Raw genomic sequence first — 18,005 nt, forward strand, 5'->3', positions numbered from 1 at the left:
AGATGGCCATTGACACCAACTGCCCTTGACAACCATTCGCTGCCAACTCTCCTTCTAGGCAGGACACCACATATGATAGGGATCCCTCCCTTAGACCTAATACGTTCTATAGCTTTCTTGAACTTATCAAGAAGCTCCTCGCTCCTACACAGGCCAATAACATTGCCTCCTGCACTAAGGCAGGTAATGGGTTTGTTCTCATTACCAGACAAGATATTGTCCATCCTGTCAACTATATCTCCCACCCCAGCTCCTGGCAAACACACCCTCATCCTATTTTTATCTTTACCACAAAAAGCTCTGTCCAGGTACCGTACTTGGTAGTCGCCAACAATCAAAATTTTCGTACCTTCCTTCTCAGCCCTGTCCCTGACTATATTTACGTCCAATTCATCTATCAAGGGACTGAAAGAGTTGGTACACTTAGCTGTTGTTGTCGTTGTTGTTGTATCCTTGGTGTGTTTTTTCACCACCAGTTTAGTTGTCCCTCTCCTCACAACCTTCCATTCACCTGAGTTTTCGTCAGACACCGGCTTTCCTTGCCTCGTTTCTTCCTTCATCCTCGCCATCTCTTCCTATAATTTCAAGATATCTTCCTTGGCCCTCTCTAAATCTGCCCTCAGAAGGGCACAATCCTGTTCACAGGAAGCACTAACCAATACTCTCGACAGGAGCTGCCATGAACAGGCCAAACTGCCAATTGTAGACCCCTTATTTTCTTATGTTCTTATGTGTGTGTGTGTGTTTTTCAGAGGTCAAAATATGGAATCATGGGGGAGTTGGCAGACTTAGAGATGTCAGGTCGCGTCAAGCGTAAAGGATTTGGTGAGGTGTACAGGAACACAGACACGCTGGTGAGACGCGGCGGGCATGTCATCTTAATGTATGACACTATAATGCATATGACGTTGGACAAACTCTTCTCTGAAACAGGTAATCCTCATTACAATTATATTTAATCATTTTCAATAAACACACGCACACACAACACACACACACACACACACACATATATATATATATATATATATATATATATATATATATATATATATATATATATATATATATATATATATATATATATATATATATATATATATATATATATATATGCAAGTAAATCACTGTAGGTGCACGTGATTCAGGTATATGCTGATATTCAGTGGTGGGCACTGTTCCGCTAACCTTTAATTAGCAAAGCTAACTTTCTCGTTAGCGGATTAGCGGATTCGCTAACTTTGGAAACCATTAGCAGAACAAACCAGTGTTTACCTATTTCACTCCTAAATCTAAATTTGTCTAATTTAAAACCATTATTACGAGTTCGCTCCTGGTTGGATAGTTTGAGTACCTTTGTAATCTCCCCTTTGTTTAGCCCTGACTTCCACTTATACACCTCTATCAGGTCGGCCCTTGCTTTACGTCTCTCGAGGGAGTGCAAATTAAGATGCTTTAACCTGTCTCTATACTCAAGGTTCCTAATGCCCGGAATTAGTCTTGTCATTCTCCTCTGAATTCTTTCCAAGGATTCTATATCCATTCTGTAATACGGTGACCAGAATTGAACTGCGTAATCCAAGTGAGGTCTCACAAGCGCAAGATATAATCTTAAGATGACCTCGCTAGTTTTGTAACTAACACTCCTTTGTATGAACCCAAGTACTTTATTAGCCTTGTTACGAGCAAAAACACATTGTTTACTTGGCTTAAGATTCCTACTTATCATTACTCCTAAATCTCTCTCTCAGTCGGATTTCTCTATGGCATCATTGTTCATCAGGTATCCTGTTTCCCTGTTTTCATCTCCTATACTGAGTACTTTACATTTGTCCACGTTGAATTTCATCTGCCATTTTTCAGACCACTCGAAAAATTTGTTTAGATCTTCCTGTAGTTTTGCGGAGTCCTCGTCAGATTTAATAACACGTCCTATTTTAGTGTCATCAGCAAATTTACTTATGTTGCTGTCTATGCCGATATCTATGTCGTTTATGTATATAATAAATGATAATGGTCCAAGTACTGAGTCTTGGGGAACTCCACTAGTGACGTTGCTCCAATGTGACTTAGTGCCGTTAATGCTCACTCGCTGTTTCCTGTCCTGTAACCACGCCCTAATCCATTTAAGGATATTTCCTTTGATGCCATGTGCTTCTACCTTTCTAATTAGTCTTTCGTGGGGGACTCTGTCGAAGGCTTTGCTAAAGTCGAGATATACCACATCATAATTGTGCCCCTCATCCCATGCTGGGAATCATAGATCAATCGGTGCTTCTCCTGTGATTTCGAATAGAGTTTGAAGTGATTGCTTCCAGTAATTTGCCTACTATTGATGTTAGACTGATGGGACGGTAGCTAGAGGATAGTGATCTATCCCCCTTCTTGAAAATCGGTATTGCATTCGCTATCCTCCAGGATTCTGGTACTACACCTGTTTTTAAGGACATGTTAAACAACTTTGCTAAGGGCATACTAAGCTCTTCCTTACATTCCTTTAATACTCTGGCAAATATCTCATTGGGACCAGGTGACTTATTAGGCTTTAGTTTGTCTATTTGCTTACTAACATCGTTCCTAGTCACTACTATCTCGCTTAATTTGTTTTCTTCACTATCTCTGAATAGAGTCGGTGCCTCGGGTATCATGTTTAAATTTTCGGTGGTGAAAACTGTTGAAAAATATTTATTCATATTATTGCTCATTTCTCCGTTGTTATCAGTGAGCTCGCCGGTATCTGACCGTATTGGTCCAATCTTTTCTCGTGTTTTAGTTTGATACATTTCGTAGAATCCCTTGGGGTTTGTCTTCGCCTCCCTTGCTATCCTTACCTCATTATTCCTCTTGGCTTTCCTTATCTCGGTTTTAACCTTACTCGCCAATACCTTATAATAATTCCGGAGGTAAATTTCGCCACGATTTATCCTTCTACCTATAGCCTTCCTTTGGGCAATGATGTTCTTTAAATAATTATTTATCCATTTAGGGTCATTGTTGTCTGATCTGAGTTTTTTGTATGGTATGTTCTGCCTTTGTGCATCAAGTAACTCATTATTTAAATTGTCGTGGAACTCGGCAATCTCAGATATCGTTATCAGGTCGGTGTCATCTGTCAGGTTCACGGCCAAGCGCGACAGCCCCTCTCTCAGCTGCCTCTTTAAACTGTCAAAGTTTGCCCTTCTGAAATCTGGTACTTTAGTGGAATTTTCCTTACGTCTGCCCTGAAAATCTAACTGGAATCTAATTTCTTTGTGATCTCTGTTTGCAAGTTCGCTTCCTACCTCGACATTGCTAATGAGGTTTTCTCTGTTCGACAGAACTAAATCGAGTATATTATTACCCCGGGTGGGTTCGGTTATATGTTGACTTAGGAAACAGTCCTGGATCGCCTCGAGAAAATCCTCTGCTTCTGAGTTACCCGTAAGGTCAGTCCAATCTATTTGGCCAAGGTTAAAGTCGCCTCCTATACAGACTTTGTTGTGTATGGAAGCCCTGCTCATTTCATCCCAGATAAGTCTCTCATTGACTCTATCAAGATTGGGAGGTCTATATATTATCCCTGTGATTAATTTTCCCTACCGTCGATTAATTCCATCCAAATTGTTTCTGTATTCCGTTCAGTTTTTATGTCCTTATTTATTTCTCACTTCAGATTATCCCTGACATAGATTGCTACTCCGCCTCCTTTCCTGGTCTGCCTATCGGTATGGAACAATTTGTAACCCGCAATTTGGTATTCGACCGGTAACTCATGTGAGTCTAGGTTGATCCATGTTTCAGTGAATGCTATTATATCAATTTTTTCGGTACATACCAAGGCCCTAATATCATCCAATTTGTTTCTCATACTCTATTGTTCGCATAGTAGACATTTAAGTTAGTCGTGTTCTGAGTCCTCCCTTTACCGCGTTTAGTTTTAAACTCCGTGTCTAATTTAGTTTTGTCATCATTCCTAACACTATATCCCTGTAATCTTTCACTTTGTTTACCCTCTCCCACTGCAGTTTCCCCCACCCCCGTGCCCATATACCCCCCTAGCAGTTTAAAGACTTCGATATCTTTTGAACTGCCCCCTCTAGAAACCCAGCCAGGTGCACCCCATCCCTAGCATAAAGGTCCCTTCTGCCGTAGAAGTTGTCCCAGTTGTCAATGAATGGGACTGATATTGACTTGCAACATCTGCCAAGACGGTCGTTGACACCAACTGCCCCTGACAACCATTCACTGCCAACTCTCCTTCTAGGCAGGACACCACATATGATAGGGATCCCTCCCTTAGTCCTAATGCGATCTATAGCTGCCTTGAACTTATCAAGAAGCTCCTCGCTCCTACTCCATGACTCTAAATCCCACACTTCATATTTCTTGCAAAATCTCACTCTATTTTCCTTCTGTCTCTTTGTCAACAGAGGTTTACGGCGGGCACGAAAGCTCTTAAATCCCAGGTCATCGTGCAGGGCTTGTTAAACACAACGTAAAGAGACGTGACTCAAAAGACTGGGGTTTCTCTCTTTCACTTCACGTGCTGTGAGTGAGGGATTGGACCGAACTTGTCGAGAAACAACCTTAAGTGTCCGTGGAGACAATAATTTTGGCCTACCAGACTTAGGTAATGGAGCTGGTAGCTCGTCCTCTCCAAGGTCACGGAAACGTTTGACAAGATTTTGAACAATTCGTAATGCCACACCAGTCTGAACCGAAATTTCTCTCAGTACATGGTTCGTTTTGTACAATGCAATCACTGCTGCAATATCGTCTCTTGTAGTAACCCACCTGGACATCTCTGATGGCCACTATGTCGGGTTAATGCACCGTAAACTAGACAAAACATGGCTACATGGCGCAGGAACCCCAACTGGTCCCCGAGATATGCTAGGGACTGTCAGTTGGTTGAATATGTTCAAAGGAGGACCACCAGACTGGTGCCTGCACTTCGGCACCTCAGCTACCCTGAGAGATTGGAGCGCCTGAACTTGCCTAGCTTATACTACAGACGGGCAAGGGGGGACCTAGTTGAGGTGTATAAGCATCTCAGGGGGCACTACTCAGTTGAGTGTCCTTACTTGGAGCTGGCGGACGCTCGCCCCACAAGGGGTCACAGCTCAAGATTGAAGAAGCCGCAAGTCCAGAAAACCGTGAGGGCAAACTTTTTCGGAGTGAGGGTTGTAAACTCTTGGAACAATCTACCAGAGAGTGTTGTGACGGCACCGAGTGTGAGCTCTTTCAAGAGAAGACTTGACCAACACTGGAGCGGGTTCAGGTACATTCAGGAGCCGGTGCATGCCCAGTATTTGCCAACAGTGCGTGACAGAGACGTGACCGATCGCCCGGGCGGCTAGCGAGCCGATCTTTTGGTGAAGAATATAAATGAAAAGAGACGTGACCGATCGCCCAAGCGGCTAACAAGCCGATCAGTGGCGAAGAGGATAAAAGTAAAAAAAAAAAAAAATAAATCTTCCCCTCACAGTTGCCAGAGGCGCACTGACTACAAGTCGTGACGTGTTCTCAGTTGACAAATGTCACCACTTGCCAGCAAACCAAGCGTTTTGACATCTCCCATCCCAGGACAGCCTTCACAACATATAATCGTATTTTTGCGAGAACCTATTTCGTCGGCCCTATCGCGATTTAATATTCCGCGCAGACTGTATGTATAGTATATATATATATATATATATATATATATATATATTTTCATTAGCCCAATAAAGCACGCGGACTTCTACATACAATCAACACCTCAACCCGCCACGATTCGAACCATGGCCCACGAGCCCATGACTGTGACCGGGGAATGCAAGTTCCAGCGGAGTGTTTTTGGTCAGGGTTGTGGGCCGTGGGTTTCGGCGGGTTGAGGTGTTGATTGCATGTAATTATATATATATATATATATATATATATATATATATATATATATATATTTCATTAGCCCAATAAAGCACGTCATGGACTTCTACATACAATCAACACCTCAACCCGCCAGGATTCGAACCCACGGCCCACGAGCCCATGACTGTGACCAGGGAACGCTAACCGCTGGACCACCAGGATACTAAAAGCAGTCCTGGACTTTGTTATATTTCACACAAAGCCTGTTCAACGAGCTTATGGCGCCGTGAACCTCTAATGGGGACCACCCGTATCACGTAGATGGTCCCCACAGGAAAAAGGGAAACAATGAAGAACCTTCCTTAACTTTCGTCTTTATCAAAGACATCCTTAGACGCAACTGAATTACAAAGACTGAGAAAGGCTTAAGTACACAGGGTGACCTTACAAAACATGAGGTCAGGTCAAAAACATGACATCCACTAATCCACACACCAACACACCGCAAACATAATAGGAGCTTAAAAAAAAAGGTCAGGTAAAAAATATGGGACCCACTAATCATCTATCCTACATCTAACTCCAATGCTTTCAAATATTTTTTTTCTTGGGCCACTGACAAATAAATTTGTGTAACATATCAGTTTTGTACTGACCATCACTAAGGTTTATAAAATTCAATTCTCTAATCAAACTTGCTTCAACCTTAAGTCTTTCTGTGACACATGATGATTTATACACTTCTAAACTGTTTTCTCAATCTATGGGATGATGATTGTTCCTAACATGAACGAACAGGGCACTGCTTTCAGATGCTGTTCTGATATTGTACTTGTGCTGTTTAATTCTGAGTTGTAATGCTTTCCCAGTCTGTCCTACATAATTTCCATTACAGTTGCTACATGGAATGCAGTAAACACTTCCATTTACATTCAAGGTTGGGCTATTCTTAATTAATATATTAGTAATGGTTGAGTCATACTTAAAAACAACGTTAATGTTTAATAATTTACGGGACTGAGCTAACGGGACAAATTCTTAAATGTAGGAACTTCCCTAGTTTGAGTAGAATGAAAGGATTTTTTAGCCCTTTTAAAACAACGATCAACAAACAATGAGGGGTACCCAAGTTTTTGTGCAATGGACTCAATGTGTTGCAGTATTTCATCAATAAATTCAGGTTCACAAATACGTAAACACCTCAAAAACATTGCAGAAACAAATGACATTTTGGTAGACTCATGGAGACTCGATAAAAAATGTATGAAACAGTCTACATGTGCAGGCTTTCTGTACATCTTAAATTTATAGTTATGTCCATTTCTCATGATAAGCATATTAAGAAATGGAAGAGATCCATTTATTTCTCTTTCAGTTTTGAAGGTAATACTTGGGACAAGATCATTAAGCTTGTCTAAGAATTCCAGTGGGTCACTGTTTCTAGGCCATAGACAAAGAACATCATCTACATATCTATACCATTGGGTAGTAATCTAGCCTCAAAAAGATCCTTATAAATACAGGCTAGAGGAGCAGAAAGACAATTACCCATGATCATGCCAAATATTTGTTTGTAAAACTTTCCATTTGCTCTAAAAACATTGTCAGTAACACATAACTCTATCAATTTGAGAAATGTATCATGTTCATTAGTTAAATCTAACAGAGGCAACTTATCTTTAAAGAATGAAAGTAGGTCATTTACTGGTGAATTTACATCAAAACTTATTAATTCACATGGTTCATTGTGTTTCTTGAGTTTATCAATTAAATCATTGCTGTTGTGTATATGTTGTGTATAGTGAAGAAAACAAATTAAGTGAGATAGTAGTGACTAGTAACGATGTTAGTAAGCAAATAGACAAACTAAAGCCTAATAAGTCACCTGGTCCCGATGAGATATTTGCCAGAGTATTAAAGGAGTGTAAGGAAGAGCTTAGTATGCCCTTAGCAAAGTTGTTTAACATGTCATTAAAAACAGGTGTAGTACCAGAATCCTGGAGGATAGCGAATGTAATACCGATTTTCAAGAAGGGGGATAGATCACTATCCTCGAACTACCGCCCAATCAGTCTAACATCAATAGTAGGCAAATTACTGGAAGCAATCATTTCAAACTCTATTCGAAATCACCTGGAGAAGCACCGATTGATCAATGATTCCCAGCATGGCTTCACAAGCGGACGTTCTTGCCTAACTAATCTATTAACATTCTTTTCATCAGTTTTTCGAATCGGTGGACGAGGGGCACAATTATGATGTGGTATATCTCGACTTTAGCAAAGCCTTCGACAGAGTCCCCCACGAAAGACTAATTAGAAAGGCAGACGCTCATGGCATCAAAGGTGACATCCTTAAATGGATTAGGGCGTGGTTACAGAACAGGAAACAGCGAGTGAGCATTAACGGCACTAAGTCCCATTGGAGCAACGTCACAAGTGGAGTTCCCCAAGGCTCAGTACTTGGACCATTATTATTTATTATATACATAAACGACATAGATATCGGCATTGACAGTAACATAAGTAAATTTGCTGATGACACTAAAATAGGAGGTGTTATCAAATGTGACGAGGACTCGGCAAAACTACAGGAAGATCTAAACAAATTTTTCGAATGGTCTGAAAAATGGCAGATGAAATTCAACTTCGACAAATGTAAAGTACTCAGTATAGGAGATATAAACAGGGAAACCAGATACCAGATGAACAACGATGCCATAGAGAAATCCGACTGCGAGAGAGATTTAGGAGTAATGATAAGTAGGAACCTTAAGCCAAGTAAACAATGTGTTTTTGCTCGTAACAAGGCTAATAAAATACTTGGGTTCATACAAAGGAGTGTTAGTTACAAGACTAGCGAGGTCATCCTAAAACTGTATCTTGCTCTTGTGAGACCACACCTGGATTACCCAGTTCAGTTCTGGTCACCGTATTACAGAATGGATATAGAATCCTTGGAAAGAATTCAGAGGAGAATGACAAGACTAATCCCGGGCATTAGGAACCTTGAGTATAGAGACAGGTTAAAGCATCTTAATTTGCACTCCCTTGAGAGACGTAGAGCGAGGGGCGACCTGATAGAGGTGTATAAGTGGAAGGCAGGGCTAAACAAAGGGGACATTACAAAGGTACTCAAACTATCCAACCAGGAGCGAACTCGTAACAATGGTTTTAAATTAGAAAAATTTAGATTTAGGCGTGAAATAGGTAAACACTGGTTTGGAAACAGAGTAGTGGATGAATGGAACAAGTTACCAAATATCATCATTAACTGGAATACGCTGAATTGGATCAAACATAGGTCGGCTGCTCATATGGGCCAATAGGCCCGCTGCAGTTTCCTCCATTCTTATGTTCTTATGTGAATTAGATGTTTGGCCTGTGAGAGGGGATAGCCTCTTAACCAACCACTTGGATAATTTGTACGTAACAGAACCCACAGAACTCACGATAGGACGTAATGGATTGTTAAGCTTGTGTTTTGATCACTCCCTACATATACGGTAAAGTGGGATTTATTTGAGAGATCTGTTTGATGAGATCTGGGTTCATTTTTAATAACTCCCTCATTTTAGAGTTAGATAACTTATTAATATTTTTCCAGGGAATCTTTTCTAAGCTCACAATAAGTGCTGTCATCACTTAGTAATGAATTCATTTTATCATTATAGTCACTTTTATCCAAAATTATAATAGCATTGGACTTATCAGCCTTAGTAATATGGATATTCTCATTTCGTTTATATTTTTTAAGGCTCTTTCAAATCTTTTTGGAAAGTTTGAAACAATTTTCTTACGTAAAACACTATGTCTACAACCTTTAGCGATGGAAATATCTTCATTTGTAACATCTATCGACATATTCTTTTCCAGGTTGATTATACCTTCAGCAATAGTAAGTGGATTAACGGTGCGCTGAGCAATAGAAAACTTCCTACCAAATCCAAGAACAAGTTTCTTTTTTGTCTGTAGATCATAAGATGATAAGTTTATGAACAAACTTGGATCACTCAGTTTAGACCAGTAACTCTCGTCATACAGAAATTTTAATTTAGCATTTAATTTCCTTTTTTGGACTTTGTTACTTTCACTAAGTAATTGATAGACAAAATCACGAATAATATGCCACTTATCAACACAAACACTGTTTTTCATAGCACTTTATACTGAGCACTGTGTTTAAATGCCAATTTTACTCTATTACTTGAATCCTTGATAAGGGAGTCCAGCAACACTTTATCCAACTCAGAGAATGCTTGATTGTCCAGATATCTTAATCTTCTTGGAAGACAAGACTTAGGAAAAAAATCATCCTTGCATCTGAAAGCAGTGCACTGTTCGTTCATACAAGGAACAATAATCATCCCATGGATTGGGAAAACAGTTTAGAAGTGTATAAATCATCATGTGTCTCAGAAAGACTTCTGGTTGAAGCAAGTTTGATTAGAGAATTTAATTCTATACACCTTAGTGATGGTCAGTACAAAAGTGATAATAGCTTCTTTGCGACACACGTAACATTTCTAGACTGAAAAACGATCTACAATAACTTTAAATTAATATTAGTCCCTTAGCTTCATGAATCGCGTCCATATTAATTCGATAAAGTACGTTTAATTTTAGTAGGCCTAGTTCAAAATGCTTCCACCGCGCTTGGGTGGCGTTCCCGCTTATTTCTTGCCACGCGGCTTGAGTGTCTCAGCTAGGCCTACAGTACTTATGCTTTCCTGTTTCGCAGATCGGTTATTCTCGCTCTAACGATCTAAATATCACACCAAAATTTCTGAATACACACACATATATATATATATATATATATATATATATATATATATATATATATATATATATATATATATATATATATATATATATATATATATATATATATATATATATATATATATACACTCGTATACTGAACATAATTAATTTTACAGGACGGTGTGACTTCTATAAGCTCAGGGGACATTTAATGCCAAAGCTGAATGGCATGATAGTTCCCAAAGACAGTCCTCTTCTGTATCCCTTAAATGACAAGTAAGAAAATTTATCCTTGCAAGATCAAGAATACAAGTTTACAGTATGCCATATATGTTATCACACTTTTTTCCTTGTATAGCTCACATATATATATATATATATATATATATAAATATATATATATATATATATATATCTACATTAGGCTCTGTACCTTGTCTTCCACATGAATGGTCACGGTTTAGATTCCTACCCGGACTGGAGGTATAGGTTCCCTCTACACCAGCTGTTGCATACACAGCCACTAATTGAGTAAGCTGTTGATGGTGTTAACGAAGCTGGAACAGCTTACCAGTTTAACATAATGCTGATTACTAAGAATCGGAAGCTCAGCAACTCTATATACACCTTGCAGTATAGGTGGAATAGGCTGAAATTACCTTTGCTAGTTTAGTTTCACAGTTTCTAGACATAATCTCCATTCCATTTCTTCTATAGCAGTTATTAGTTCACTATTAATCATTTAACTAATATGCATCTTCAAGTACTCTGTTCAATTATCATTTCAAACGTATGAATCGAAATTTTGCATATTTTTCCCACAGGGTGTTAGCAATGACCGAGGCAGGGTTGTACAACTACTGGATAAAGTCTGCCCTTCCGAATTATACTTACTGCCTCAATCCTCCGTCAAAAATATCCATCAGTTCCTCCCTCTACCTGTCCAACTTATGGGTAAAACATTCTTCTATTACACCTAAACATAGGATCCTCATTTCGAATTAATATGATATATATTTACGGTATGTGATATACATTTTTATTTCTAATATATATATATATATATATATATATATATATATATATATATATATATATATATATATATATATATATATATATATATATATATATATATATGTGTGTGTATTTAATATTTTGCTCTTGACAATTAATAAGTTATGTTCCTTTAGGGAATTTTCGTGGTTCTCGCAGGTGGATACTTCCTCAGCTTACTGAGTTTTTGTCTGGAAATTGTCTGCGGTGTTAATCTTCACGTAAGTGATTATGTCCATTATATACTAAAAGGACTTAGACAAAACAGAATTCATGACACAGATGATCTTACATAACACATTGATGGTTAGACTTAAGGTATAAAATGCTCAGTGAACAATTAATTACCTGAATGAATTATAAAATCTTAATTAGCAGCAATTAACAATGTTTTCTAAGTTTGAAAATGTTACACTTGGTTACCAAAAGTTGACTATATCTATTTAATATCACTGTTGTTAATATCTCTGTATTATAACCTATGTTTATTCACGTTTGAAATTAAACAGGCAACTAAAAATATTGTAATTTCGATTTATCATGAAGAAAAAAAATATTAAAGGTTTTATCATAGGCTGATCGGTAGTTAGGGGTAGTACGGATACTGGACGCTGTAGATTGATTTGATTTTTCGGTGATAAAGGAGGTAGCATGGCCAGCTCTGCTCTCGAACGCCTAGACTTCCCCATCTCTAAAATTAGATTCTTTTTGACAGCTTGGTGAAGAGGACCCAAAAGAGAAGTCGATTGCTTGACCCGTGGGCATATCTGTCTATGGATACAAAACACTGTGAACTAAGCTTTCGGTACACGAGGAGGCAGTATGACCGCTACATCATTTGACTGCATTCACTTAACCAGGTTGTAGCTTAAGTACCCATTTACAGTTGTGTTAACCGGGGGTGCTTGGGGATCGACCCAATAACCCAAGGAACAGATGGCGAGCGCTGTATCCATTCGACCCCCGCAGTTTTGTGCAATATGTAGCTAAACATAAATAAAAGAAATTATGTCTTTTTATATATTCTGAACCTACCATCATATATATTAATCAAATTTGAATTTATATGTTTAACGTGTGTCGTTTTATGGGAGTTTTGTTTTGAGTTTAGTTTCTCTCGTGTTTTTTTGATGCCACGTACCCTACACCGTGTGCTAATCTCTCCTGGTGCTTCAAAAGGCGATCTCCATGGACCCACAACAGAAGATTTATGGTACTGTATATCTTCCCTCCTGCGATTACACCACTGAGGATCACGGCGAGGATCATTTACTACAACATATAGTCAGTGTGAAGGAAATAATAGAAACGCACACTAATAGCTCATTGATTGTCTCATAATTTTAAATGTGAAAATTACAATATCTTACACATAAAGATGTTCACTTCTGAGACTAAAATGAAACATGTATTACTTCTTAAACAGGAATGAATATAAATTGTTTAATAGAAATTATCATATATCTGTCCATATATAATAACCACAGACTACATTATCACACAAAATAGTAAATGTACAACAACAATTGAAGAAGGAACATCGGCCTAATATCCGGGAACACAGATATTGTTTTTCCTTACATCATTGTTACAGACCCAAGGCGACATATGGAGCTATCCCAACATCCTGTTCTTTATAATGATCATAATAATTACTCAAGTTTAGAAATACTTTAAGATCACTTTCAATATGCTATAACCATAATATTAAACCTGTCTTCAAGCTACCTTTTGAGAATGAATATCCACTAAGAATTACTCATATTGTGAATACTTAAAGGCCGTCTAATAACTAGTTAGCTATTAAATAAATCCCCCCCTAAACCAAAAATGTCTCATATTGTTCAAACTAAATGTTTGTCTAAAAATACATTATTCAATAGACAAAGCCTTATGACAAGGTATCTCTCTCTGCGACGCATGTACAGAAACAAACACTATATGACGATCACACCTCATTTTCTTAAGATTGTGATTCTTGTCCATTTCAATTATCTTCTTTGAATTTACAATATTACTTGTCTCTGGGACAACTTATCATCATAAGAGTGCTCGAAACATAACTGTGATTATTTAGTAAATTAAGAGACGAAATTCACTGTCGCTTGGCTCCGCTAATCCATATTTTATATAGCAAGTACTGTAGTCCACCCCCTTTCCCCATGAGCACCCTCTAACGAGGATTAATTTTATAAAAGGGACTACTTTACGGGACAAGCACCGTCCACAAGTTCAATATCATGCTCCACTGCTCTGCACGGCTTCGGCATGTCTCCAAATATCAGAGACTGTACAAATCATCCACTTCTGACTGCGAAAGGTGGGAGAACTTCTTGAGAGGATTTTTCAGGATATCACTATTACAAAATTTTGGTTCCATAATTTCAAGCGCTTGGTCTTCTTTAGGACGAACATCAACACTTACATTCAAAGTAACACTATGCTGATCTCTATCCAGGCCCGGTATAATTAGATTAAAATGAACCTTTGTTTCTTTCTTTCGTGTGCTTGGATTATGTAACAAATAATTAATTTTCCTAGCTATTACAGAAGGTCCTCGAAAATTTTCTTACATTGGCTTCTCATATACAGGCAGGCTCAAAACTTCGTTTTTGAATTTTTATATCATACCTGTCATTCATTTGTCTCTACTAAGTTTTCATGGGCCATCTTGTAGGCTTTCCCCAGACGTTCTCTAAATCCCTTTACATATTGAGTAAAAGGATCTTTTACATTCTTTCCTATCCATGTTTTTTCTAGGACCTCTAGAGGTCCTTCTAACAGAATGTCCATGAACTAAGGAGAAAGGAAATCCCAATGATCCCTGGGGACAGGACCGGGTAACTTATTGTACAGCAAAAAATGCACTCCCTCATCCCAGCCCTTACTTTGCTCTACACAATACTTTGTTAACATAAATTTTAACATCTGATGGAAGCGCCCCAAGGCCCCTTGACTCTCTGGGTGATAATCTGTGGCAAGATACTGCTTAATTACTAACTCCAGCATCATTTCTTTAAACACCTTAGAGGTAAAGTTCGTCCTTTGATCAGATTGAACACCCCGAGGCACGCCATACTGGGAGAAAAACCTGGTTAAAGAAGCAACAACAACTTGGGCAGTAATACTTCTTAACGGGAATACCTTAGGATATACATAGCAGAGCACAGAACTTAATAAAGACTGGTTTTTTCCTTCTAATTTTATTCACTTTCTTTCGCCCCTCTTTCTTATATAAATAGCCTTTCCTTTTCTCTTTCCTCCTCTCTTTCTATTTCTTTTATCCTTAACTCGTGTGCTCTTTTCTCTTTATCCGCTTTCAACTTCATTTTACCTATATTCTCATCCTTATAAGGCTCACTCTCACATAAGCCTAAGGCATCTTCATCAAGCACTCAAATCTCAACTAAATCTTTTATTACTTGGCTCTGCATTTCGTTTTTTCTCCGGGTTTTCCTTCAGGTAATTCGCTGTTGACTTCCTACTTTGCACCGGCCACGCTACCAAACTTCCTCTCTTTACATTTCTACAATTATGAATATTCTATCTATATGTATATCTTCTACACGAGTTTTGACGTGTTGTATTCCCCTCGCAGATTAAAGACATTGACATCTTTTGAACTGACTTCTCGAGAGAGGAATGCCTCCCCATGCCTTTCCCCTGTGTGATTTTTATCAATATATATATATATACATATATATATATATATATATATATATATATATATATATATATATATATATATATATATATATATATATATATATATATATATATATATATATATATATATATATATATATTCACCACGGGCCATGGCAGTGACTTAGGGGTCGCACTGGATAAGGTGACAGCTCTAGATGAGGTCGCAGTGGAAAATGCTTGGGAACCCCTGGACTAAATGGTCAAAGTTACAATTTAACATAACCATTACAACATAATTCTGCAGAACGTCATCCTCACATCTATTGAGTTTAACATCATCAACCTCCTCATAAGTTACCTACAAACAACCAAACTGTATTTGACTTGGTATCTCATTTTCTCTGTCACTTTTTACTTTTCTTTCATGGTATAATATCATCAGATTTATGTAACACAACTGATTTCTCTTGCTTGTTCACATTGTTCTTTTTCTCAACCACCCATGGACCACTAAACCTTGCCTTCAATGGCTTTCCTTGCAATGATAACAGCAATAACACCTTCTCACCAGGTTTAAAATTTCTATCCCTGGCATCCTTATCATACCACATCTTCATGTCACTCTGAGACTTTTTCAATTTCTCAGCTGCTATTTCTCTGGCCCTCACCACTGTGGTCTTAAAATCAGAAACATACTAAGAGATCCCCTCACATCATGGCCAAAGACTAACTCAAATGGGCCGAAACCTGTTGACTCCTGTACAGCATCTCTTAGAGGAAACTCTCATCCCAATCTAGTTCCATCTCTTCACAATACAGTACATTCTCAGTGTGTTGTTAAATGTCTGGTGTTATCTCTCTAAGCAACCTGTGATTGTGGATGATATGCACTTGACAACTTCTGGTTAATATGAAACTCTTTCAAAACTTTCTTAAGCTTACTAGATGTGAAATTACTTCCCTGATCTGACTGAATAGTCTCGGGTAGTCTTATCCACGATAAATATTTTACTAATGCTCTCACAATATTCATACTGGGAATGCTCCACATAGGTATAGCTTCTGGAAAACGCATAACTGAACACATAATACTTAACAGATATTGATTTCCTCTCTGTTTCTTTGGCAAAGGTCCTATGCAGTCTATTACAATTTTTCTAAAAGTTTACAAAAAGGCAAAGTGGGTTTCAAGATACAGGTTGAATGATTTGATTTGGCTTACCTACTTTCTGAGGCAAAGAGCAGGTTTTAAGAAATGCTGACTCATCTTTTATCAAATCATGCCACTAAAATTACATGAGCAACCTGTTTGTGGTCTTCCTAACCCCTAAGCACCCAGCTATTATATCCTTCCGTTAATCCTTTGGGCTGAATTTTGTTGTTGTGGCGGACTGCACGAGGTGAGTGGGGGGCTGCTGGTGGCAGGAGGTGGTGATGACGAGGGTGGTGCATTAGTTGGCTGCCAAACCTTTCCAGTGCTTGGTGGTGGAGGTCACTGAGGGATGGCATTTCCAGGGTGGAAAGAGCGTTGGTGTAGCCGGAGTATTCTGCGCCGAGCATGATTCTGCAGGCCCTTTTCTGTACATCTGTCCCAAGAGAGGACTCCGCAGAGGTTCTTTCATGGAATTTCACAATTCTACAAAGTTGATTTTGCTTAAGCAATGAGTTCCATGCTCAAGAAATTTTGCAAGTATTGTTTGTTTTCTGGGAGATCAATAAACTGTTTCTAATTTACTAGTAAGGATTACAGCTTTGTTTTCTATCTTTACCGGGTTGGTCTGTTTTTCCCTACACTGTTAATGCGCTTTGAACTTTGATAAATTTTTCTTCATAGCGATCGAGGACCAAATCGACTCGAGAACGAGTATCACTCAAGTAACCGAACGAACATGTTTTGAATATATTTTCCAGATCTCCAAAACTCATGACATTTATTGGTTTTCCACTCGCTTGAACAAGACCTTGTCCACCAATAATGACATACGTTTTGAAATTTGTGAGTAGAAGTTGTTTTTCAACAGTTGTAGCAGACTGAAGAAGTTCTCCATGAACTGCCTTATATGTCGGTCGTAATACTCTTAATGTATCAGCAAGAGAAAAAGGCACTGGTGACAATTCATGACAGATAATTTGTTGAAGTCAACATGACAACCATGCTGCTCTTTTGAAATTATTAAACGTTGAAATAGAGGTCTGCTTTCACGCTTTTTTTTTTTTTTTTTGCACATGGTACATGTGTGAGTGAGTGTTGGGCTCATTGATTGTCTTTGCTCTTTATGAAAACCTAAATCCTTTTTGATGAGGCGCAAATCAACAAAATGTTGCATCTTTTCTTGTCCTCAGGTATGTACTGTTAACAGAGAGTCAGTGATATGTTGTGGAACAACGTCTCCAGTGGCCAGACAAAAACAATACTTGGATTTTCATGTCGAAAGATACCAAACCTGTTAATCTGGTCAACAATCTTCTGGATATCCTGCTTGCCACATTGTATCCTTGCCAGTCCCACTTCTTTCATAATTTATTTAGTCTCAATTTCATTTTTGTGCCTTTATATATTATTAAAGCCTTATGCACACCAACTTTCATGAAGTTAACACGTTTATTTCAAGAGAGATCAGATTTTATTCAAATCTGTCAAATATGGGCGTTTGGGGGAACCATTTTGTTTTTCGTTTAAAAATCTAATAAATGCTTAAATATAGA

General features: G+C 38.3%; 1 protein-coding gene across 1 annotated transcript; it reads left to right on the top strand.

The window, feature by feature from the left end:
* The first annotated feature begins 765 nt into the window (after positions 1–765).
* LOC121873988 lies at positions 766–12,658 on the top strand. Its single transcript, XM_042377868.1, has 5 exons — positions 766–933; positions 10,772–10,871; positions 11,420–11,549; positions 11,789–11,872; positions 12,367–12,658. The coding sequence occupies exons 1-5, from the start codon at positions 771–773 to the stop codon at positions 12,403–12,405; spliced, it is 516 nt and encodes a 171-aa protein (XP_042233802.1). The 5' UTR covers positions 766–770; the 3' UTR covers positions 12,406–12,658.
* The last annotated feature ends 5,347 nt before the right edge of the window (positions 12,659–18,005 follow it).

This window comes from Homarus americanus, unplaced genomic scaffold (genome assembly GCF_018991925.1).
Source record: "Homarus americanus isolate GMGI-L3 unplaced genomic scaffold, GMGI_Hamer_2.0 scaffold25827, whole genome shotgun sequence".
Taxonomy (NCBI): domain Eukaryota; kingdom Metazoa; phylum Arthropoda; class Malacostraca; order Decapoda; family Nephropidae; genus Homarus; species Homarus americanus.

Coding starts and splice junctions, on each gene's coding strand:
- LOC121873988 (XM_042377868.1), top strand. CDS start 771: ATGGGGGAGTTGGCAGACTTAGAGATGTCAGGTCGCGTCAAGCGTAAA. Junction 934..10,771: donor CAAACTCTTCTCTGAAACAG/GTAATCCTCATT, acceptor TTAATTTTACAG/GACGGTGTGACTTCTATAAG. Junction 10,872..11,419: donor CTGTATCCCTTAAATGACAA/GTAAGAAAATTT, acceptor TTTTTCCCACAG/GGTGTTAGCAATGACCGAGG.